At 37.8% G+C, this 24,991-nt stretch overlaps 1 protein-coding gene across 1 annotated transcript; it reads right to left on the reverse strand.

Annotated features, from left to right (window-relative positions):
* Nucleotides 1–11,867: 11,867 nt before the first annotated feature.
* On the reverse strand, nucleotides 11,868–12,864 carry LOC149818901 (serine acetyltransferase 1, chloroplastic-like). Its single transcript, XM_089985155.1, has one exon. The coding sequence runs from the start codon at nucleotides 12,847–12,849 to the stop codon at nucleotides 12,007–12,009; it is 843 nt and encodes a 280-aa protein (XP_089841281.1). The 5' UTR covers nucleotides 12,850–12,864; the 3' UTR covers nucleotides 11,868–12,006.
* Nucleotides 12,865–24,991: the final 12,127 nt, after the last annotated feature.

Below are 24,991 nucleotides of genomic sequence, written 5' to 3' on the forward strand. Positions count from 1 at the left end.
GAAAATATTTCATAGGGACACACGCTCATCTCTGTTGGGTTATTTTACAAATCCATTTCAGAAAAATTGATTTTCTCAAAATTGCTTGACTTTTCCTCAAAAACGATTTTCAAGGTCTTTCCCTTTTCCAAATAATTTTCTAAGTCCAAATTCATGATTTTCCAAGTGTCTTTTTCATCAAAAGTATTTTCCTAATGTGATTCACGATTTCCAAAGCATCCTTTTCCAAGTATTTTTAAATTCTTAAAGCAAACATCATACTTTCAAACTGCATTTTTTCAAAGTTCATAGCACATGTGTGATTCTTTGTGCGTTTAGGAATAGAACAACGATTTAGACAGTTGAGTAAAGCAAAGCACATGATTGATCCTTGGTTCAATTACTCCTAGTTATGGCACCAGGAACGGTTGAACCTCATACCAATAGGCGAGTCCCTTTCCCGCGAATTTTTCAAAACGGAGGCGAGTTATTTTCAAAATCTTTTTCAAAGGTTGGTTTGACTTGCAAAAGTAAAATTTTGCAATGATAACAAGGGGCAACTTTGTGAGATCTAAGGGCAGTTTACTTGCTAGTGGAAGTAGTCTCGTCAGTTTGGTTCAGATATTGAACACATCCCCTACCACAATGGAGAGGGGACCAACCCGTGGATCCATTGTATGCTTTTGGGTTGAGGACCCCATCTCTGCCAATAGGAATTAGGGTTTGTTATGATTGCAAAATTTTACTTTTGCAAGTAAAACTGACCTTTGAAAAAGTTTTGAAAATAACTTACTTCTGTTTTAAAAATTTTGCGGGAAAGGGACTCGCCTGTCGGTACGAGGTTCAATCGTTCCCGATGCCATAACCAGGGGTAATTGAACCAAGGATCAATCTTGTGCTTTGCTTTGCTTTGCTCAATTGTCTAAATCGATATTCTATTCATAAATGCACAAAGAATCTGGCATGTGCTATGAACTTCGGAAAATTTTGACTGAAGACATGATGTATGCTTCGAATATTTTAAAATTCTTGGAAAAGGAGATGATTGGAAATTTATGAATCAGGGTTGGAAAAACACTTTTGAAGAAAATGAAACTTGGGAAAATTGTGAATTTGGACTCAGAAAAATATTTGGAAAAGGGAAAAACCTTGAAAATCGATTTTGAGGAAAAACTGGGTAACTTTGAGAAAATTATTTTTTTTGAGTTTAAGCTCTGAAATAACTCAAAAAGGAAGGGCGTGTAGCCCTGTGAACTCATTTCATGATGCAATCTAAGCCTAGATGATGCATGGATGCAGTTTATGAAAATATTTTCTGAAGAATTTAAGAAAATCATTTGTAAAAGGGATTTTATGCCTTATAGAATTTATATGAAATAAATTCGCTATATATCCCTAACTATGGCCACGAATACATATTGAATATATCTCATTTGATTTTAAAAGGAAAAATACTTGGAAAAACTTTGAAATATGCAATGATTTCTGATGATAGCCTAAGAGTGTAGGTTGTTTGTAACTTAAAAGAAGATGATAAATCTGAGTATCGTTCGTATTCTGACAATAGCCATAAGTATGAACTCCACTAAGTTTATTAACTCCTTAGAAGCAGGTGCACGTGACATTCGTGTTGACCATTGTAAATTTGGAGTATGTACATGAATGATCAAATAATAGCAGTTAATATACCAAAATTAAACTATATGCAAATGCATCCTAAGCTAAGCAGGGAACAGATTTTCTTATTCCAATATTACAATTTACATCAATAATAAACTGAAGAAAGAAAAAAAAGGAAAATATAATCTGGAGCTTCCTTACAAAATTAGCAAACTTGTTAGTGGACAAATGTGAACTTTTCGGGATTTATCCAACAATATCTAGAATTGAGGGATTTATCCGGATATAAGCCTTTTTTCACGCTTCCGTAAAATAAAACCAACTAAATAACATGATGAATAATGCATAGCTGAATAAATAATAAAAATAAATAACTTTGAAATTTGGAGAAAAAGAATCAAAATACCCTTAAAAATTGACATTTATTGTAAAATAGGGTTTTTCAAAAAAGATTTTTATAATACGCTTAATTAAGGGATCAAACGAATTCAAAATGATGCAAAATCGAGTGGAGAGCACTCTGACATGATTATAAACATTATCAAATCCTAAAAATATGAAAATAGTGCATGAAAATAATAAAATATGCAAAAACAATGAAATTTTCCCATGTTTTGGTTAAATGGGAACTCCACGGGCATCCTGTTTTTATGAAATAAGTAAATGACACATCAAATGGATTCCAAAAATCATAAAAATCAACATGAACACTTCTAATAATCATGAAAATAACATACAATTGAAAAATATGTTTTTAGGATTATTTTGGATATAAATATTAAATGAAGGGAAAAATATGCTATTTTACCTATGGTTCCGTACCTATCATAGTGTCAGACCAGAACGAGATATCAAATAGCAATGAAAATTTATGAAATTTAACATGAAGAAACTAGAAATCTCAATGAATACAATCTTTTTTACAGATTGGAAAAGTCATCTCTGGTTAGGGAGATACGATTCCGGAAATACGTGTTTGATTTTGGCCATTGCTTAACGATTCAAGACAGACAAATCAGTTTAAAGAAAGGTAGCAAAACATAATAAAAACTTATTAAATTTTCATAGAAGATATTAGACATGCAGATGAAGACATGGCTTTTTACATATTGGGAAAAAGATCTTCGGTTAGGGAGATATGTCCTGCACAAATTGACCTTGCCTATGAACTGCGACTGAAGGTTCAAGAAACATAGTCTCTGGTCTCGGGCTAACGAAAAATAGAAAACAATGGTGAAAATTTATAAAAATTACAACATGGAAAATAGACACGCAGACAAAAACAATCTTTTTTATGGATCAGAAAGATCATCTCCGGTTAGGGAGAACTCGCTCTGGCAAGACGAACCAAGATTTGAATGAGCCTGGCGATTCAAGAAATATTGGGTTTGATTTCAGGCTAAAAAAAATAAAAATCAATCATAGAAATTTATGATTTTTTTATAAGATAAACTAGACACTCTAACAAACATGACAATTTTTACAGATTTGAAAAACGATCTTCGATGAGGGAGATGTGACCTCGACAAGATGCTCTTGGATTTATACAGTGTTTAAACGATGTAGGAAACAAGTTCCGACTTTGATTTTTGAAAACAAGGTTACAGACCTCTAAAAAATCTGATTTTTTTATTAGAAACCTTGGACATATACATAATTCTACCATAAAAATTTTGAATTTAAATAATGAATATAATCATACAAAATAGCATAATTATCAGATGGCCAAAATTGTATATCTCATAAATAAAACCCTAATCATGATATATTCTGATTTATGCATGTAAAAATTACAAAAGTATGAGATCAAGGGCTCTTGATCATGCTTGAACATGTAGATGATGAAAATAACATAAACACAGGATGAGAAAGAATAAAAAAAAATGTTGGAGCATGGACTGAATTTGATTTAGGCATTAACCCTACGAAAGGTCCAAAACTCGAATATTCTCTCAAAACTCTGGATCTGAACCCTCACTTTCGACAACCAATATTGAAGAAAAGAATCATGTCTCCCTGTAATTTTGTTTTATTTATCATCTTTCCTGACATTTTATATGCATGAGCTTTCTAGTGTAAGGGTGCGAATTTTGGCGGGATCCAGATCCAGACCCATATTAGAAAAAATATTTTTGGATCTTGGATCAGGGTTGGATCACATTGAACCAACCCAAGACCCATGTATATTTGCTAAAAGGGGGCGCCCAACAATTTATAAGAAGATTTTGAGTATTTGCAAAAATACTCTTTCATAAGAGTGTTTTTGAATTTCATAAAATTATCAAACAAATAGGGGACACCCCCCTCGGTCGAGGAGCTTTTTGGGCCTTCACGTGAGCCGAGGAATTTTCTGGGCTAGCACTTCGTTTCTGTCTACCATCCTTCGTCACCGCTCCACCATCGTGCTGCCAGAGGTTGCAGACATCAACAGAGGTTAGATCACACCATGGGAGGCCTCCGAGCTTGAACCGAATGACGATCGTCTGGTTAACCAACATACTGCAGTTCAAAAAGGTGCATTTCTGCTGAGAGTGCGAATGCATATGTGTTGAAAAGATGAAAATGCCCTTGTAGACTTGAAGGAGTGCTTGAGTAGCGTAGTTTAGATTTTTGTAATTTTTTTAGTTAATTCATAGTTAGTGTAACTTGTAGTTTTAGACATCTTTCAATATTAATAAAGTAAAATATTTAGATTTAATTGGAATATTATCATGTTTCCTGTGGATTCGACCCGTACTTGCCACAAAAGTGAAAAGTCGGTTTTTATTTATTTGGTTGTCGATTTTCTAAAGTTTTTATTGAAAAGAATGTTTTAAAAACACCATTGCAAAAGATCAACCATGTAGCCAATATTTTCTCATGTACATATTGCTAGTCATTTTTTACAATTTCTTAATTTTGTTGCAGATCTAAACTTATGGATGTAATCTAAGCAGTTTCTTTAGCAGAAAACAGCTTTCGGGTCATATTTCTACAGCATGTAAGTTGGATTTTCAAGGGCTATTAGAATCAACACTCCCACAATGTACCAAAATTTTACAACTTAAAAAAATCATATGTTTACAGTAAAAAGAGATGTTTTATAGTTTATTCCTAGAAAGCAAATTATGCTTATTGCATCGATGAGATCAGGTTGAGTGGATGCACTTGTGATTTTCCACCTAGATTGTATATACAGTAAATAGCAGCAAATATATATTTCATGAATATAAATAGAAAAGTCTGGGAGTGCACTAGTGATAGCTACCATTTAACAGCAATCTGACTCTATAGATGCATTTTAGGTGGTCCAACTGCTAAGAACTGAATTTCAATCATGATTTTTTGAACCTATGTAATATTTAAAATTTAAAAATTTGTAGGCCATTGATTTTTTCTGAGGGAGTAGGCCATTGATTTTTCAACCCTTAAAAAAAACAATTTGTCGGAATCCAACAACTTAAAAGCGAGTTCAGTTCCACTCATCCCCTATGTCATCACCCATCTTCATACCCCTCTTAAATCTTATGATGCAAGCTGTGTTGATCAAATCTGACCTTTTAGATGGATTCAATATGGTTGTCTTAATAGGAATCAACCTTTGGATCATATTTTTTATGCAAAAAATATAAATATTTAATTAAATTTTTTTTTTGTATTTTGTCAAGTGTTGATTTGTGAATCGCCAAAAAATCATGCACACAAGTCAAATTTTGTCACTTTAAATGCTGATCTTCGTTAAATGAAAGATGTAGATCACATCTATAAAGTCTCATTTCATGTAAAAAACTAGAAATCCCAAAGGAGTATACATGAAGATAGGGATGACATAGGGGATTAGTGGAACCGATTTACTCAAAAACTAATATTTACTAATTTTTGTTTGAAAAAAGACGTTGGGTAATATTTACTAATTTGCACATGTAAAACTCATCTGTACGACCAAATTAAAAAGAAAAAAAGAAAAAGGTAGCGAAAAATTGTCATGCATACCTCTCCCTCACAACTGCACAGGCGAGCTTGCTAATATTTTTGGTTTTGAAAAACCACAATGCTACTTCGTATATTTCCTTACAATGTTTGTTGCTGCATAATTTTGTGTTAAATGTTTTAAAGTTGCCAATATTATCTTGAGATTTTTTCAAAAAGAACAACAATCACAATTTATCACAGGACTTGTCCTCACATTGCAAACTCGGAGAGATAGATGCATGTGTGGCATTTAGGGATGGCAGTGGGGCGGGGGACAAGGTCTCCACCCCCGCACCGCCTCAAGATTTTATCCTCCACCCCCGCCTCCATCCCGGGCGGGGAATGGATTTTATCCTCCATCCCCGCCTTCATCCCCGATTCAAACGGGGATGAGGCGGGGTGGGGATATTGCGGGGAAAAGTGGTTGGGGCGGGGTTGAGGCAGAGAAAAGTGCACGTCGATCCCCACCTCCACCCCCGGACCGGGATGGATTTTAACCTTCGTCCCCGGTCCAAACGGGGCGAGGTGGGGCCCGCTTTCCCCCGGTCGACTGCCATCCCTAGTGGCATCGCCTATGAGAAAGAAGCCAAAATGTTTATATAACCGCAAATAAATTGCCCACTTGCAGGACAAATCTTTAACGTGTCGGATTTGTTGGCTGCTTCTGTTTGATGGCCGATGCCCAGAAAATCTGTTCGTTTTGCTGAGTCAGCTGTCTCATTTAGTCTTCATCTTCCTTGGATTTCAGATAGATTTTCTTATTTTTTTAGCGTCAAGAAAGAGGAACGGCCCATAATTGTGGAAGGAGGAGTTGGCCCATGGTTTTTAGCCCATGGTTTGCAAATAAAAGCCCATGGTTTCCCTTTTTTTTGTTTTTTTATTGTTATGCGTTCAGATTCATTCACATTGGAGCTAAAATAGTTATTTTTTTAATAATTGTTCATTTTTATATGAAAAACCCCAAAACCATGTTTCCTTTTATCTCATTTTCTAAAATCATTCCTTGTAATCTATGGCAAAACAGATAGCTAAACATTGCATTAGTCGCATCAAGGAAGAGATCATTTGTAATCACGTTTTGAAAAATCAAATTAGGGAGGGATGTTTCTAGGTATCGTCCATAAAGTAGGCGAGGTCACAACAATAAAAAACATTGAAAGCCCAAAATAATCTCATCGACACAAGTCATAATTCACCATGAAGTCGAGTTTGAACACTGGTCATCTGATGCTTAACCGTTGAGGAGATGACATAGCAAAAGCAGTAAAAGAAGCACAAACTTTTCATAATTTAAAAAATTTCACGATTATACAAGGGGAATGAGGTTGAGCGATATAATCACTGTCAATCCCAAAATAAGACCTGCTTATTGTAGTGAAGCACATTGAACGTATACGAGGGCATCAAGAATATCCTGTTCTACTGTTGGATTTGTCATGTTGTGAAAACACGCCCCTACCCTCATCCATGTTGCTCGGCGCCATCTTTTAGCGAAGCAGGTTATATGTCCCCCCCCTCCCCCGAACATGCAGGTGCGTCTTCGGGGGTCCGAATGAGCGTGCTTTATAGCCTATTTGCTTGTTTTCTTTTTCTTGTTCTATTGGAACATTTTTGAAATCAACCTTCTTATGTCATGTAAGAAATTCTAATTCCACAAGGTATGGGTATCTTCTCACTTAGCTTGACTAGACAGTTAGTTCAAAACGAACAAGAGTCAATTTACTTCTTTTGAGACGTCTTCTTGGATGAAGAATAAAGTGACTTGTTAAAAGCATACTTCTAACTGGAACTCTTTCATTTCTTTCAGAACCTCGCTCATCTTTTCGGCGGGAGGGGGGAACCGTGACAACCGTATGTAAGCACGGGGGCTCGTATCCCCATGTGTGTCGGCATCAGTTGGCATCAGAGTCTGGTGCGATTGCAAAGACTTAAGTACCCTTTCTCATCATTCTTGCCATGAAACGATGATTCTAAAAAAGGACAAAAATGTCCTCCATCAAGAAAAGGGAGGATGATCTTAACTCTTTAAAGTCCAAATGTTTTGTTTTCGCCCTAAGCAGTAAACTCCTCTGTTGTAACAAGAGCTCCTCACAATATTTTTCCCTAAACATTCTTGATCGCCCTTTGACAACGCACCATCTGCTGTAACAAAAGCTCCCTTTGACGATGCACCCTTTGCCATCGTCTGCTGTCGTCGGAGTACCTTTTGTCATCGTTTATTGCCGCCGGAGCACCCTTTATCGTCGTCTGCTTATGAAAAATAGTTAAACTATCAGAGAAATCAGTATTTTGTCTATTGTTCATCATGATACCAGGGTGCAAGTGTCGAACTGAGTAAACAGAGAATAACAATTTACAGTAGAGATAATGATGGCAGCGTCAAATTGAGTAGATAGAGAACAACGATTTACAACAAAGATCAGATTAGAAAATAGCGATTTACAGTAGAAATCAGATTGAACAGTAGCGATTTATAATAGAAATCAGATAAAAGTGTAACGATTTACAATAAAAATCAGATAAGAGAGTAGTGATTTACAGTAAAAATCAGACTAGAGAGTAGCGATTTACAGTAGAAATCAGACGAGCGAGTAGCGATTTATAGTAAAAATCAGATTAGAGAATAGCGATTTACAATAGAAATCAGATCAGTGAGTAGCGATTTAAAAAAAAATCAGATCAAAGAGTAGCGATTTATAGTAGAAATCAGATCAGAGAGTAGCAATTTATAGTAGAAATTAGATCAAAGAGTAGCGATTTATAGTAGAAATCAGATCAGAGAGTAGCGATTTACAACAGAAATCAGATGAGAGAGTAGCGATTTACAGTAAAAATCAGATGAGCGAGTAGTGATTTACAGTAAAAATTGAACCAGAGAGTAGCGATTTACAGAAAAAATCAGATTAAAGAGTAACAATTTATAGTAGAAATCAGATTAGAGAGTAGCGATTTACAGTAGAAAATAAATCAGAGAGTAACAATTTATAGTAGAAATCAGATCAGAGAGTAGCGATTTACAATAGAAAATAGATCAAAGAATAGCGATTTATAGTAGAAATCAGATCAGAGAGTAGTGATTTACAGTAAAAATCAGATAAGAGAGTAACAATTTACAGTAGAAATCAGATAAGAGAGTAGCAATTTACAGTAAAAATCAAATCAGTGAGTAACGATTTACATTAGAAATCATATCAGAGAGTAGCGATTTACAGTAGAAATCAGATCAGTGCTGCCACCATTATCTCTGTTGTAAATCACTATTCTCTGTCTACTCAGTTCAACGCTTGCACCCTGGTATCATGGTGAACAATAGATAGAATGCCTATTTCTGGTAGTTCAACTATTTCTCACGAATAGACGATGACAAAGAGTGCTTCGGCGGTAACAAACGATGGCAAAGGGTGCTCCGACGACAATAGACGACGACAAAGTGTGCTCCAGTGGCAATAGATGATAGCAAAGGGTGCATCGTCAAAAGGAACTTCTATTACAACAGATGGTGAGTTGTCAAAGGGATTCATATAGTTTATCATCGAGTTCATTTTCTGCTGCAAAGCGATTCTATGTGCAGCTGAGGATACATCTTCTCCAAGCAAACAAGCTCATTATAATAGCAGCCCACTGCACCATTTTCCTCAGACTGAGGCTGATTCTTAGAGACTCTAGCAATAGTGTACTCTTGAGAATATGCTTCACAAACTTCAGCTCAGGCACTGTCCCTTTGAAGGAGTCGATGGGTTATATGAGTCGTGGAAATGTGCAAAGCTATTTATGGGAGGACATTTCTGTTAAACGGATATCTATTTTATGGGAGAACATTTTCGTCAAACACATATTTACCTTTTTTATATGTTATTTTATTATAAAATCGTCATGGGTAACATTGGCATATGAATTATTGTGGGTCCCAAGACATTCCTCTGTATACACTGTAACACGTGAATTTGTCTTCGGGGGAGAACACACAACACCCTCTCATCTTTTAGGGCCTATTTGGAATCTCGGCATGGGATGGGTGTTTATGCGTTTGGTGTTCTCGAGGCAAATTCTTGGTCAAACATCCATTGTGATCCCATTTGGAATCTCGACATTAGGATGGACGGATGGGCGAGCCAAAATCTTTGTCAAATGTTTATTGTGATTTCGTTTGGAATTTTGGCATTAGGATGGACGCTTATGCATTTGGGATAGGAATTTAGACCCTTTCTCCTTTCTATTTACACTAAAGGATAGATTTGGCAGCTACCACCTCCTAAAATGCATAAACTCCATAAACGCTCATCCCAGCTACCGATCCCAAACAGGCCCTTAACCAAAGCAGGTTATATGCCCCCCCTTCGAAGATGGTCGTTAGCCACACTGCGTGTTCGGGGGTCCCAATGAGTGCCACATATATAAGCTCGTGGGGCTTGTATCCCCATGTTTGTTAGCATCGGAGCCTGGTGCAGTTGCAAAGACTTAAGTACCCTTTCTGCCATTAGTGCCATAAAATGATGATTCTTGAAAAGGAGCGGTTGCAAAGACTTAAGTACCCGGAAGATGGTTATTTAAGACCCAGTCTCTTCACTGCAGGATAATCCGAGAAAGGAATCCCCCTGAAGAAGGCCATGAACATCAACACTCTCTCTCTCACTCTCTCTTCTCTTTCTGCCTCTATGCACATTCAACACACGATCCTACATTGCTTCATCAAGCACCAATTGACCTGCACACTGACTGTAGCATGGTTCAACTTGATGCGTTGTGGAGCCTCATTCAGAGTTTTTGCCCTTACAAGAGGGGGGGGGGGGGGGGGGGGTCCCCAGGCGCGGGTCCAGGGGAGCCGCCCATGGCGGGGGTTTTTTGGGGGGCAGCGCCCCCCGAAAGTTTTTTTTTTGGGTCTTGTATAAATTCTTTTTTTTCTTTCTCTCTTGTAACTGTCGAAAAAGTGCAATAAAGTATTTTGTTTGATCGTTCTTGTTTATTATTTTCTTCGGTTGTTTCTTGCTCGTAGTTTTTGTAACACCCTTTCCCGTGATTTTCTGTTTGTTTTTTTCGCTACGCAATTTTCGTAAATCGCTACTCGATTTAGCGATTTTTCATTTTTTTTTGCTACGCGATTTTCGTAAATCGCTACTCAATTTAGCGATTTGCCATTTTTTTTACGCGATTTTCGTAAATCACTACTTGATATAGCGATTTACGAAAATCGCATAGCGATTTGCCATTTTTTTTTGCTACGCGATTTTTATAAATCGCTACTCATTTTAGAGATTTGTCATTTTTTTTGCTACGCGATTTTCGTAAATCGCTACTGTGTGTAAATTGTAAATCACAATGCCGAACTCCGCCCCCTTGAACATGATTTTCGCCGTGATCACTATAGTCGCCAGCCATCCCGATGGCAGTCTTGAGGTCCGTGATGGGGAAACCGAAGAGGAACGTGTCATTCCCGACGTTGGTGGGAAGGTGGGTCCTGTCAGAGAGCATGACGTCGGAGGTCGAGATGAGGACCTCACAGTGCCAGAACCCGACGAATGCTCGCCAAGACTTGAGGGTGTGAATGCCTGTGTTGAGCAGCGTCAGGGTGGCCTGAAAGGCATAACTTTGATCGAAAGTATTGTCGATGTAGGGGTATACAAATTATACTTTGAAAGACTCCGTTGTAGGTGTATTAGAGGGAGATTTTGTTGTAGGTGTCCCTCGAAGGCGGCGGAGGGGCCGCTGCAGTCGGTTGCCCGTTGGACGAGGGCAGCATTCCAGCCACTGCTAGCAGAAAGAGTACAATGATCACCATCGGATCGTCAACTCTTTGTCTCCCTTAATTTCTTCTCTAGAGAGAGAGAGAGGGGGTTTTACAGTGTTTCACGGAGAAGGAAGAAGAAGAAGATGACGATGAAAAGTTCAAACGGAAAAGAAAGAGAGAGCGTTTCAAGTTTGTTTCGTTGTTTGGACTTTGAAGAGTTAACACCATCCTCGACTTTCTGGATGGAGGATATTTTTGTCCTTTTTTCGAACCGTCGTTCCCCTTTTTTTTAATAGAGGACATTTTTGTCATTTTCTTAAACCGTCGTTTCATAACGAGAATAGCAAAAAAGAATACTTAAGTCTTTGCAACCTCACCGAACTCTGATGCTAAGTGATGCCGACACACACGAGAATACGAGCCCCGTGTGCTTATATACGTGGCGCTCAATCGGACCCCGAACATTTGCGTCTTTGGGGGAGAACACACTACACCCTCCCGCCCTTAACTGCTGCCTATTGATGAGTTTGCAATCAATTCCATTCCCTATGTACGAGAGAGAGAGAGAGAGAGAGAGAGAGAGAGAGAGAGAGAGAGAGAGAGCATAACTAAGTTGAGATAATTTTCAGTGAGGTGCTGAAAATAAGTTACATCACCAACCAGTCTCAAGAGAAAAAAGAAAAAGAAAAACTAAATAAAACTGGAAAACTGCAAACATGAGCAAGCTCCAATCAGATAACATAGTCAGACCACTGAGATATGAAGGAGACGTGGTCCATTGTGAAGCTTGGAATCCTGGTCAGCTTAATCGGTTTGTCCTTCCCACCTAAAAGCCTGGCCGGGTTTCCCACTGCTGTGGTCCTCTCCGGCACCTCTTTCAGCACAACCGAGCCCGCCCCAATCTTGGCCCCAGCACCAACCCTGACATTCCCCAAGACATGTGTCCCCGCACCCACTAGGACCCCATCCCCAATTTTTGGGTGCCGATCTCCGGTGACCTTGCCGGTGCCCCCCAGCGTCACGTTGTGCAAGATCGACACGTTGTCGCCGATGACCGCAGTCTCGCCGATGACGGTCCCAGTTGCATGATCCAGCAGTACCCCTTTTCCGATCCGTGCCCCGGGGTGTATGTCCACAGCAAAGACCTCGGACATCCGGTTCTGGATCACCAAGGCTAGTGGCACCCGGCCCAAAGTCCAGAGCCTGTGAGCCACCCGCTGGGCCTGAATTGCTAGGAACCCCTTGAAGTTGAGCAGGCATTGCACGTAGCTAACACATGCCGGATCCCTTTCCTTAATTGCTTTCAGGTCCTCTCGGATTGCAGTCCGGATCGCACGATCATCGAGAAATACAGCCAGGAAGATATCAGCTAGGCTGGAACCAGGTAGGGAAGGAGGGGAGAGCCTGTATCCAAGATGGTTGGCTAAAGCACTCTCAAGTGAGTCATGTGCAAGTATGGCAGATATGTAGTAACTTCCCAAGACAGGCTCTTGCTCCACATCACTCCTGGCTTCCTCCCTGATCTTCAGCCATAAATCATCCCCCTCCTCATTGTGGGCATGGTGGACAGCCATTGAGAAGTTGACGAACTTGTAAAGTGAGGCCGGATCCGCAAGTAGGGATTGGTCCATGTCGAATGAAAGAGGTTTAGAGATCATTTCGGACCGCAAGCACTCAACACATGTGGCCATTTTTGTAGGGTTCTTTCTAGAGAGTTTGCAGCGCAAGGATGAGTATGTAGTGAAAGGGGAAGAGAAAGCAAGAGGTAGGAACCCTCTCTGGAACTTTTGGAGGTGGCTATGGGTTTATGTAAGGGAAGGAGAGGCTGTTGGGGGGAAGTAGTTGGTAGGACGTGGGGTCCCCACAATATTGTTAAATTATCGATAACCTATGAACCTAAATTATTTTTGTGTGGAATCTTTTTAAAGAATTCTAAGCTGAACTCTTCTCCCAATACTGCAAAAAAGTCCACTTTTACTGGCGCTGACGAAGCCTAAGTAAGGGCGCCAGTCTAGCCCTTGCTGGTAAAGCCTTTATTGGCACGAACATGTTAGCTTTACTGGCATGAAATTATTTTTAGTGCCAGGAAAGATGATATTGTTTTTTTAAATTAAAATATGAAAAATATATTTAGTGGTGCAAAATTTGCGCTAATAAAGAGCTCTTTATTGATGCAATTTTGCTCCAGTAAAGATCTCTTTACTGGCGCACATTTTGCACCAATAATTTTTTTAACACATCTCAACAGAAAAAAGACATCCCATCTCACAATAGCCGTCATGGATATGTCACTAGCTTAAACGGACCTAACCAAGTTCATGGCTCACATGATTCTAACTCTCGACTCCTTGTAGAATTTGACTCGGTTTCACCTCTAACTAAAATGGAGAACAACACACATGCATATCCTAAATGCATGAACACATTTTATTAATCTTTTTCTTTTCTTCTCTACATGATGCAATTACTTTTTTCGATATTAATTAATTATCTTCACAGGGGTACGACTGCCTAGGCTGCTATAGGCTCATCGATTTACATGGGGGTGTATTTTTAAACACTTATAATTTTTATCTTTTATTAACCCCAAGAGCATACGATTACACCTTTCGTCAAGGTGTTTTTTTATTGAAAAAGTCGTAGTGCATTACTGTTAGTGTACGTAGCTGAACCTCCTTCGTAAGAAGTTTTCATCCCCTAAGCCATCGTGGTTGGGGACTATTCCACCCTCAGTGACCAAGAAAGGGTCTTACAAAAACAACTGCTACCATCATTGAGAAGCACTCTCTCAACAACTCAGCATTCTACGGGTTAGTGCTAACTCGCTTAATGAGTAAAGTCTATTATTGGTCACTCCATCTTTTAGGGTGTAACCTTTAATCCCTCTATAACTTGTTTAACCTTTAATTAATATTTATTATTAATTTAATTCTCAGCGTACCTCACAGGTACATAAGGCCTTGCCCAACAAATTACAGTAAGTTCTTTAACTTATAAGATTATCAATATCTTGTGTCAACTCTTAGTTGCACATTTGGGGTCATCTTCATGCCCCAATCAACATCATGTTCAAACATTGTCATCCACATAGGTTCACACTTGAGCAATTTGTTCCCAAGATCTAAATCAAGCTATTAGGGATAATTTCATAAAACAACATTTTACGAAGCCCATAACCTAATGCATAGTCCACTCAGACCTACGTATTTGCAAGAATCTATCATGAATACTTTCACTAAATCTAGTGATATGCAATTATCAAACCTAGATCTAGTATTCAATCCATGTTACTAATGCTTCTAGTAACTACATGAAAACAAGGTGTTCACACACACACACACACACACACACACACACACACACACACACACACATATATATATACACACACACACCGAATAATGCTCACGTCTAACCATTACATATCATGCTCAAGCATACAACATAGAAAGATCTACAATAACAATCAAAATCTCATTCACACGCATCATACCATGCATCTCAATATGATTTAGGTCCCTCTTTGAGCTACCAAACACAAACTAATGAAATCAACCCTTAAATACAACCAACACAAGTCTACCAACCTGTACCAGGGTTGATTCATCTAAGAACCAAGCTAAACATCCTTCACTCAAGCTCAAACCACCATAAACATGCTTACAGGTTGCAAAAGAATTGACTCAATCTATTCAAGAGTCGACTCTCCCTAACTAGGGGTCGACTCTCAAACACTCGGGGGGCAACTCTTTCTAAACAACAATCTATTATGTTCATAAAGAGTCCACTCAGCAACCTCGAGGGTTGACTTTTTTTTAACAGAGGTCTATTCTGTTAAAAAATGGTCAACTCTCAAATCTCAAGGGTTGACTCTAGATTCTTAGAGGTCAATCCCCTAGAATCAGAGTCAACTCCAAGAGCTCCGAGTGTCGACCCAACCACCTGTGAGACAAACAGGGGTTGACCCTCTAGTGCAATAGTCGACTCGTGTGTTTCATAGTGTCCGATAGCTACCAACCAACCAAAAATTCAGCCAAGACCAATCTTTGAATAACATTCATCTCAATCATGTAAATGCATTCAAACATCAAGCTACACTGAAGCTTTTCATCATGAAAATCTCAGCATAACACTAAGAAGTATAACAACTTCTTCAACGGTAACGACTTCAGTAAAATCGTCAAGGAACACAAAAATTTATTTAAAGAATACCAAACTTGGTAAATATTGCAGATTACAAAAATCATTTATGAGAATGCATAATTTGCAATTATCTAGATTTTCAAAAAACTTTCCCAAATAGTACATCAAATTTGTAAACAATTCAGATTTCAAAAATATTTATAAAACCCATACAATCTATAAAAATACGGATTTCACAGACTTTTATAAAGCATATAAAGTCTGCAATTACAGATTTCAGAAACTTTTATGAAGTATACTTAAATCTGCAAATATTCAAAGCTTCAGAAGCCTTTCTAAAGAATAAACCAAATATGCAACTTTCTTGATTACAGAAAACTTTTATTTGCAAAGTATACATAAATCTACAACCTTCAAATAATACAAAAAATATTTCCAATAACTTAAGTTTAGCAAAAACTTTAATCGGAATTGAGGTTTTTCATTCACACTTTTCATCAAATTGTCAAGCTAAAAATAGAAGTTTTTCATTTAATCAAAATTAGCCAAAACATCAAACAAAATCATACATTTTGTACCCATGAGTCGACCCTTCTGGAACCAAAAGTCGACTCACTAGATGCAGGAGTCGACTCTTGCTTAGCAAGGGTCGACTCTGACTACCAAGGGTTAAGAAACACAACTCAAGAGTTGACCCCTAGGAACAGGGGTCGACCCTAAGGTCTTCTTTAAGCAAAACACAAAACTGCAGGGTTGACCCTCTAAAAGTAAGGGTCGACCCTCACAGGAATAGGGTCCACCCAAGATCACCAGGAGAGTTGACCCTTGGAGAACATGTGTCGATCCTAGGGCTTTCCCACCATATGCAAAATAGCAGGAGTCGACTCTTGTTTAGCAGGGTCAAATTTTACCATTTGCAGAATTGGGTAGCTCCACAAAAACACCCATATGTACCGCAAAACTCTACCTAATGGTGGTTTGACCCCATTCAACTCCATTTCAAACATGCTATAAACAATTTCACATATGTTATTCATAATAATCACATACTTAACATAAATTTTAAGCAATGATAATATGGATATGAACTTGGGCTAGTGAAGTTAGCACAAATGCATATTCCAAGGCAATATTCATCTCTAACAAGCTTTTAAACACATAATTTATTCTCAAAACAAATATATATTATTTTCAGCATAACTTTTATCCAAAAGCCAAAACATCAAAAAAATTAGAAGCATGTAAATCCAATAAACATGCTCAAACATTAATTTCCACATGGAATTTGCTGCACATTCAATTTCAAAAAAAATTATCTTTAAAACTTTGCTTTTTCTTAAAAATAACAATCTTGATTTCAAATAACTTGAAAACAATCATCAAGTTAAAACAAAATTTCAGTTCATTTATTGGGTATGAAGCCAAAATTTTAAACACACTTTACCATAGGAATGAGCTATAGAAAATTCCACTTCATCTAACATGTACAAAGTTAGATTTTTAAACACTTTGAAAACAACAAAGAGCTACAAAAATTTTATTTCATAAAACAATTAAAGAGAACCAATTTGTGAACACCTTATGTAGTAACAAATGATAGAGATTTACATATACATAATTTTTAATAGCTACAAAAACTTATTTTTTTATTCTTAAAACATAATTTGAGCAAAGACTTGATAAAAACTCATAGTTAAATTGAAAAATCTATAAAAAACATAAGTGCAAATGAAAAGGTACAATAACACTGGTCCAACCAACCAATGCACATCTGCTTTAGGCTGGTTCTACCAAAACCCAAACCAAACCGTAAAAAAATCATACATAATCCATCATATTCATTGGATAATCCACTCATGAATCAACTTTTCCAAGCAAAAGAGTTGACTTTGATCCAAAAAGAACATAAACAATGCCCATGAGTCGACTCTCTTGGTTCAAGAGTCGACCCTCAAGCTAAACTACACTTAAAATGCATGTTTGAGTCGACTCACCTGGTATCATGAGTTGACTAACACACTAAAGAGTCAGCTCATAGCCGAAATGAGTCGACTCTCAATGGTGCAAGAGTTGACTCACCCAAACCAATGAGTCAACTCTTTCACAACTATGAGTCAACTCATTCTCAATGGAGTCAACTCACATCCTCTCTACAATATTGTATAAAGCATAAGCTGGATGAGTCGACCCCTGACCTGCAGGAGCCAACCCTCAGGTCAACAGAACATGTAGTTTTCACAGAAGTTGACCTTTAAACAACAAGAGTCGACCCTTGAGACCTTCTAGTTCAGTTCTACTCTTTCTAAACTTTAAAATCTCAGGGTTAGAAGCACCCAACTCAAATAAAACTCAACCCCAACACGTCTAAGGGTGTTTTAAGTCAATAAAACACAACAATAACTAAAATCATCACTAAAATAATGATTTTACCAATCATATCAAAACATTCAAAACAAAAATCACAACAAAAAACTACTTGAAGTCCTAGCATGCTCACTCCCTATGAGAAGAGAAGTGAAGCACCTACATGGCACACATTCATACTTTTCAAATCATTATAGACATCATGAAATATATTTTCAAACACACAATTGTGCCTATGCATGCCACTGCTATGAGAGAGAGATTGAGTTCATACCTTGGCTTGCAAATACGATAAGTATATTCCACAATGCAATTACTCTGCATACCACTCGTCCCCTTGCTTCAACAAAGTCCTCAAGGAGCTCAATCAAGTGTAAGAGTCTAGCTGACAATGACAGGTTTAACCTGCTGTGGTTGGTTGGACTGGGCGGCAACCCAGGCTCCACAATGACTGATATGCCCTTGCATGCAAAGCATATCCTACATGGGTCATAAAGCCCATTCAAACATAGAAATCACAAACACACCACTCAGTCAAACAAAAATATGCCAATCATGATCCTCACATAGTTTATTTGATTAGTCAACCCAAAGTTGGGCAACTATGTCCCTCACGACACAAATGCCCTGAAACTCTCTCGAAATAGCTACAATGCCTCTCAAACTTGTCGGGCTTGCTCCCAACTCATATGAACTCCATTTTGATGAAATAAAGACCGTTCTTTTCAAAAAATTTATATGAACACAATCATAAAATTGAAAATTGTAAAATATGTCTAAAAAATTTTATTATCTAGATATTATATAAAATAAAAAAATACAAAAAAATATCAGCTATTATATCCAACCCTCTAAACCTCTGATATTAATATCCTAGACTTGTAACCAGACCTTAGGTTGCATTATCTTTCTTTTCATAGCCCTAGAACCAAAACTGTATCTACCCTATTAACTAAAAAACCTTGTTTTTACTGTTTAACCAACCCAGTCATCCAATAATCTAGGTGTCCAGCAATCCATTGGTTTAGTTCATATCATATTTGAATCGAAACCCTGTCCCGATTAGCCACCTAAGCCATTTTTAGCCTATCTGATTTCTCTATTTCCTTAGATCTTTTTCCAGAACGACTTAAATTCTTTATCATGATTACCCTTAAGCCTCTACTACTATGCCTCGAAATTCTTAACTCAAAAAAATTACTGAAAATTTTGAAAATTTTCTTTTTAACCTTTAGGCAGTGAAAAATAATATTTTAGCCTTGGGGTTAAGCAAACTCTGTGTGGGTCACAGGTGAGAATCATCCACGAAAACCTGATAAGTAAGAAAGCCCAAACAATTGTATTTACATCAAAGTTCATTATACAAAAATATATGGTTAAAACAATGGATGAACAAAATACCCTAAACTGGCTCATGATCCTCTGGAAGTCTAATTCAGAATGTTGCCACTGTCTCACACCATCCACTGTTCATGAGCTACTCACCTAAAAATTCCCTTTAAAGGGTCAGACTGGTGAAACCCTGGTAGGTAATTATACCAATTTCAGGTAAAATTGCACATAATTTTAGCTAAAACATGAGTACAATTAAAGCATGAGTTCAATAAAGTAGGGCTATAATTAAATCATGAATATAATGCAAGTCAGGTATCACATTTCAACAAGCAAGTATTCAACACTCGGTGAATTACTTTTACCAAGTGGCTAATGAAAGCCAACACTTGGTAAAAGTGATATACCTATTTTGTCTTGTGAATGGTGGGTTTTGGGTCTGGGTTGGGTCTCAATCTAGATTCAAACAGGTTTGGTTCTGGTTAGTATATTTAGTTGCATTAACTAGACTCTAATCTAGTTAATATAACTAAGTCCTATTAGTTACCTTGGTTTAGTTAAATCCTAACCAAAATAAGGATTTCCTAGTATACCCTAAAATAAAAAATAATGACATATATAACCTTAAGTCAGTTAAAGCTGAAGTGGACCATTATCAGCCCCAGATCAAAATTGACCCCAAACATTTCTAAATTATCCATTTTACCCCTAAAATTTGTAAGGTGTGTTCTGAATTCATTTCAACTTCGTTTTTAATAGAATAAAGACCATTTTCTTCATTTTTTTGATACAAATGCAATCACGTGTTTAAAAATTATAAAATAAGTATTAAAAATTATGATTTTTTCCTTAACCCTCTTTTATTCCTCGTAAATGAATATGGTTTTAGAAAAATAATAGTAAACATGTTTTATGTAAAAAATTTAACTAAGAAAACTTTTTTATTTAATTTATCACAAAAAGGGTACAAAAATTGCGGTTGTTACATCTACCCCATCGTGTTCAGTAGGGGTCATCACCTGCGCCACGTCCATCCCAACCTCAAAGGGCTAAGAACCATAGGTACGATCCTCTCGCTTTCGTGAGGCACATATTAGAGTACCCATTTGTTGCTAGCATGTGGCTCTCTTCAAGTCCAAACTTTAAATCGACTGCACTGAAATTTAAGAAGGGTACAATAAATTGACATCAGAGCGAAGTTCTTTAGATGGAAATACCACAACCCTATAGATTGACAAAAGGGAGGAAGCTCGCAAGCATGCGAAATAGGCTGGGACTCTTTTCAAGCAAACACATGTTGAACTCTTCTAGCAGCATCAGCAGACTGCAGAGATGAACACCAGGCTTGAGCTCATCAAGAAGGTTGTCTCAACCCTAGTCGATCGAATGGAGAACCTCCGCACTCCCAGACACAACTCAGATCAGGTAGTTAGTTTTTAGGGTGGCCATTTTGGGTGCTAGAATGACTTTCTTCTAGGCGAGCCATCACATGATAAACACCGAGACAAGAAACCCCGTTTTGAGGTCTTTGTATTTGTTGGAGACAATATGCAAGAGTGAATCTTTAAACTCAAGCACTTCTTTACATGTCACAATAATCTGACTGAAGCACGTGTCTTTGAGGCAATCACTCGTCTCGAGGGTGGTGCACTATATTGGTATGAGTGGTTAGACATTGTACACGATAATCCATATTAGGAGGACTTTATAGAGTGAATTATGGAGCGGTTTGAGCCCACAGTTATAGTGAATCACCATATGGAGCTCAATAACTTGGAACATAGGGGCAACTTGGAGGAGTATCAGGCCGAGTTCGAGAACCTCTGCACTCTTCTGACACTATTGGATGACGTAACCATGTTAGGGTCTTATATTGGTGGACTGTGGGAGTATCTTCGTATTAAGGTCCTAGTTGTAGTTGTTCGGACTCCTGAAGAGGCCTACAAAGTCACCAAACTCTAAGAGAAATGTTAAAAAGAGACTCTAAACTTTCTAAAAGCCAAACAAGCCTAGCATGACAAGACATTGGTTGGCCAACCGAAGGCGGCACCAATGAAAGGGATGACGTCAACCCCTAAGGTTAAAGCGATTACACGCACTCAACATGAAGAGAATCAAGAAGGGGCTTTAAGGACCACACTTGCAAGAGCTATCATATCTTCCTGATAGTGAAATCCAATTTCAGGGATGATGATACTGAGGGAGCGCCATATGATGGTATCTCTTTTCACGCTCTCTCGAGTGTCACTATGCCCAGTTTGTTGTGAGTTAATAGTCACTTGAGCATTCGGGAGGTGAATGTGCTCATTGACATTGGTAGCACCTACAACTTCATCTGATTGGGGAAATCATATGCAAGTTCAAGGAGCATCCAGTTTTTGATGTGATGGTTGGCAATGAGTCACATGTGAGCAATATTCCATTAGTTCTTATACAATCAGTCTTGATACCTACTGAACTAACTACTATGACACCCCTAGTGCCGACCCTCTATACTGAGCAACCTTCTAATATGTTGACTCTTCTAGTTCTAATCCAAATGAGCAATTAGAACCTAGCCTGGAACTGACTCCACGTGAATTTAGTCATAATTCCAACTCTCGCTCAACTTCGTCATCCTAAAGAATTAATCTCGGGGTGGACATTACTCCACTAATTGAAGCACAACAACCTATTAGGACCCATCACATGGCTAAGATAGAATTCAAAAGCCAAAAGTTTGCCCATCTATCAAGCATTGTTTGCCTTTAGCCTTAATCAGTGAACTTTCTCAAGAAACTGAACCCAGAGACTACTCTCAAGCAAAATGTAAAACCAAAAGACCAATACCATGCAAGAGGAATATGATGTAATCTGAAATGAAACTTGAACTCTTGTACCACCTACTTTAGTAGGTTGCAAGTGAATTTGTAAAATTTAGAAGCATGATGAAAGCCAACTTGTAGCAACAGGACGGCATTGATTATTTTGAGACATTTAGTGTGAAAGTGAAACCTAATATTGTCCAAATAGTTTTATCTATAGCAGTTAGAGATGAGAAGAGACTTATTTGTTGAGAGGTCTTAGCTTGTCCATTCTCTCTGCATTCCACGTCTATTTATTGCGACGAAAAAGTTGGCCGGAGGTGACCGGACTTTGTTTTTGCGGTTACACTTTCCAAGCTACTTTTTGCATGAAAAGAGTGTTATCTTGCAACTCAAACGATTTGTATTATTATCGTGACATAATCAAAACTCGATTTGTATTATTATTTGCCGCTAATTGTCTAGCGAGTATTTTGTTCGATTAGATGCCTCATTTTCTCTTGAATTCAGATATATTTCTTTTTCCTTTTCAACCTTGGATAAAAAAATAAGAAACCCTCCTCTGTCCTAGACAGTTTATTTTCTTTCCATTGAAATGAGTTGGCCACTTGTTTTGAGCCCGTGGTTTACAGATAGAAAGCCCATGGTTTCTTGTTCTAGGCTATGCTTATAACTTGTGGGGCCAAATAACATGAATCATATATAAAAAATTCATGTACACGCAAGCATCTAAAGCCGAGTTTGAACAGCTAAGCACGAGCTTCAACAGCTGGAATGGTTCTTCAATGCTACCCAGAAAATGACATTTTCCCAATAACCAATGTCATTAACCACAAAATTTGCTGCCAATAAACCCCCTCCCACCTTACAACATACATATAAATGAGTCGGATTCTATTTGGATTTACGCATTACTCTTCAGACCTAATTGGATCTGCCCTAATTAGATAGAAAAAAGGCAGTACTGAACCCAGACACCTAGATATGCATGATATTTTTTTATAAGTAATCGGTTGGACAATCCATCAGGTTCGGATGAAAATTCTCATACTGGGTTTAATCTAATTATTGATCCAATTCTATTTCCTTGACCAAAATCTGACTGATTGGATCCGAATTCTGTTGTAATCGGACTCAAACCCACTTCATTGACAGCCCTACTGCCACCAAGGAGTTCTTAAAAACAAATGTCGGTGATTTTGTTAAGTTATGTCCATTTTTATCATGATATTTTCAGAAGCGAACAATGATACTTCAAATATATTTCTCGTTTTAAAAGCACCAAAATATTAACGTGATAAAAAATTACTTCTCAAATTTGTTTATATTTTTTATTGGTGCATAATTTTATTTTTTATGTTTTATAGTTGCCAATATTTCCTTGAAGTTTTTCCCAAAATACAAAAAAAAATAAATTACAATTTATCACAAGATATTTTAATTTTTTGGGGGGGACGATTCGAGAAAGAGGTACACAACCCACAACTCTGGACATTTAATTTTCCTTCATGGAAACGAGGGAGTTGGCCCATCGTTTTTAGCCCATGGTTTGTTATAGAAGCCCATGGTTTCTCCTTTTTTTATTTGGGGTTGTTGTTACTTTGTTATGCGTCTTGATTATCACAACTTGGACCTCAAATAGTTATAAAATTTTTTTTTTGAGATCCCAAAATTAATGTGAATCGACGCATGTCATAAAATCACATGCACTTGAAGTCTTTTTTTTTTTTTTATTAGAGTGAAAAAAATATTATTCAATAAAGAAAGAACATAATGTTACAATGGAGACAGAAATTAGCCGAAGATATGCGAGGATAAATACGGACATAGGCGCTCAATCCCTATCCAGATAAATCTGAATCCAAGTGGAATGTGTAATAGGGTGGCAGCTTTATCACGAAAGAGGCGGTCTCAGATTCTCCACCACCGCTTACACACCCTCCTCCATCGTTTGGATACTCTAGTAAATGGAAGACCAAGCACAAGATCACGGAAACAGGAAGAGAGATCAACATCAATATAACCCAACTACTCAATCAAGTTGTGGTTCACTTGACTAAACCTTCCACCCATATAACCCAACTACTCAAAATAGGCCTACTCTATTTAGCCGTTTGGACCTACCATTCCATGCTTTTTCTAGCCTCTTCACGTGTTCTGGACCATACCAACAGTCCTAGGCTTTTGCACACATCCCTAAGTATATCTTAAAACCCCTAGTTCAGACTCAAACTCATTGGATTTTCACATCATGATGATTTAAATTGTCGATTCCTGCCTACAACTTGCGGTAAGCTTGTGCATGCAGCCCATAACCTACAGGTCTTGGGATCCCAAATTGCGTGTCTGGAATTCAGGACGTAACAACCTGCCACGAGTTCACTTTTCCTTCGAGATCAGACCATAATGGAGCGAGTTTGTGTCCCATAAGAAATTTAAAGCCAAGATGATCAAAGGGGAGTGGCTGTTAAGAAACCACGAGACACAATAATTTTGAGATTGCCAGGATCCATGCAAATATATCCATGGTGATTCTCACTGTATCCCATGAACAAACGGGGTTTGGACGGAAAGTTGAGTTTGTGTTCTTTGTAGGCACGCATATTTGGAAAAGCACTCACAACCAAAGGTCTTCCAAAAACTTGTAGTTAGGTGTTTTATGAAACTTGATTTCAAGAGGGCTTTTGTTATGTATGCTGCTAGAAGGCAATCTGTTAATGAGGTAAACGGCAGTACGAAAGGCATAAGACCAGAACTTAGTTGGAACATTACCATGAGCAACTAAGGTCAAACCTGTGTCAATGCCATTCTGTTCTTGAGTATGAGGACACGAGTACCTGTGTTTGATTCCAGCCTGCTCTAGGTAGGGATCCAGAGCCTTGAATTCACCCCCTCCATCCGTAGTCAATATTGCTCAGAAAGGTAATCCTAACTTTTTCAATCAAAACTATGCAAACAATGGAAGAGGCAACTATAGAAGAGGTCGAGGCTGATTTAGAGGTCGTGGTCGTGGAAGAAGCTATTTCTTCCAAGATAATCAAAAGGGCAATGATAATCGGCAGCAAGTTATTTG

The sequence above is a fragment of the Nuphar pumila genome, chromosome 13 (genome assembly GCF_984573655.1).
Source record: "Nuphar pumila chromosome 13, dmNupPumi1.hap1.1, whole genome shotgun sequence".
NCBI lineage: Eukaryota > Viridiplantae > Streptophyta > Magnoliopsida > Nymphaeales > Nymphaeaceae > Nuphar > Nuphar pumila.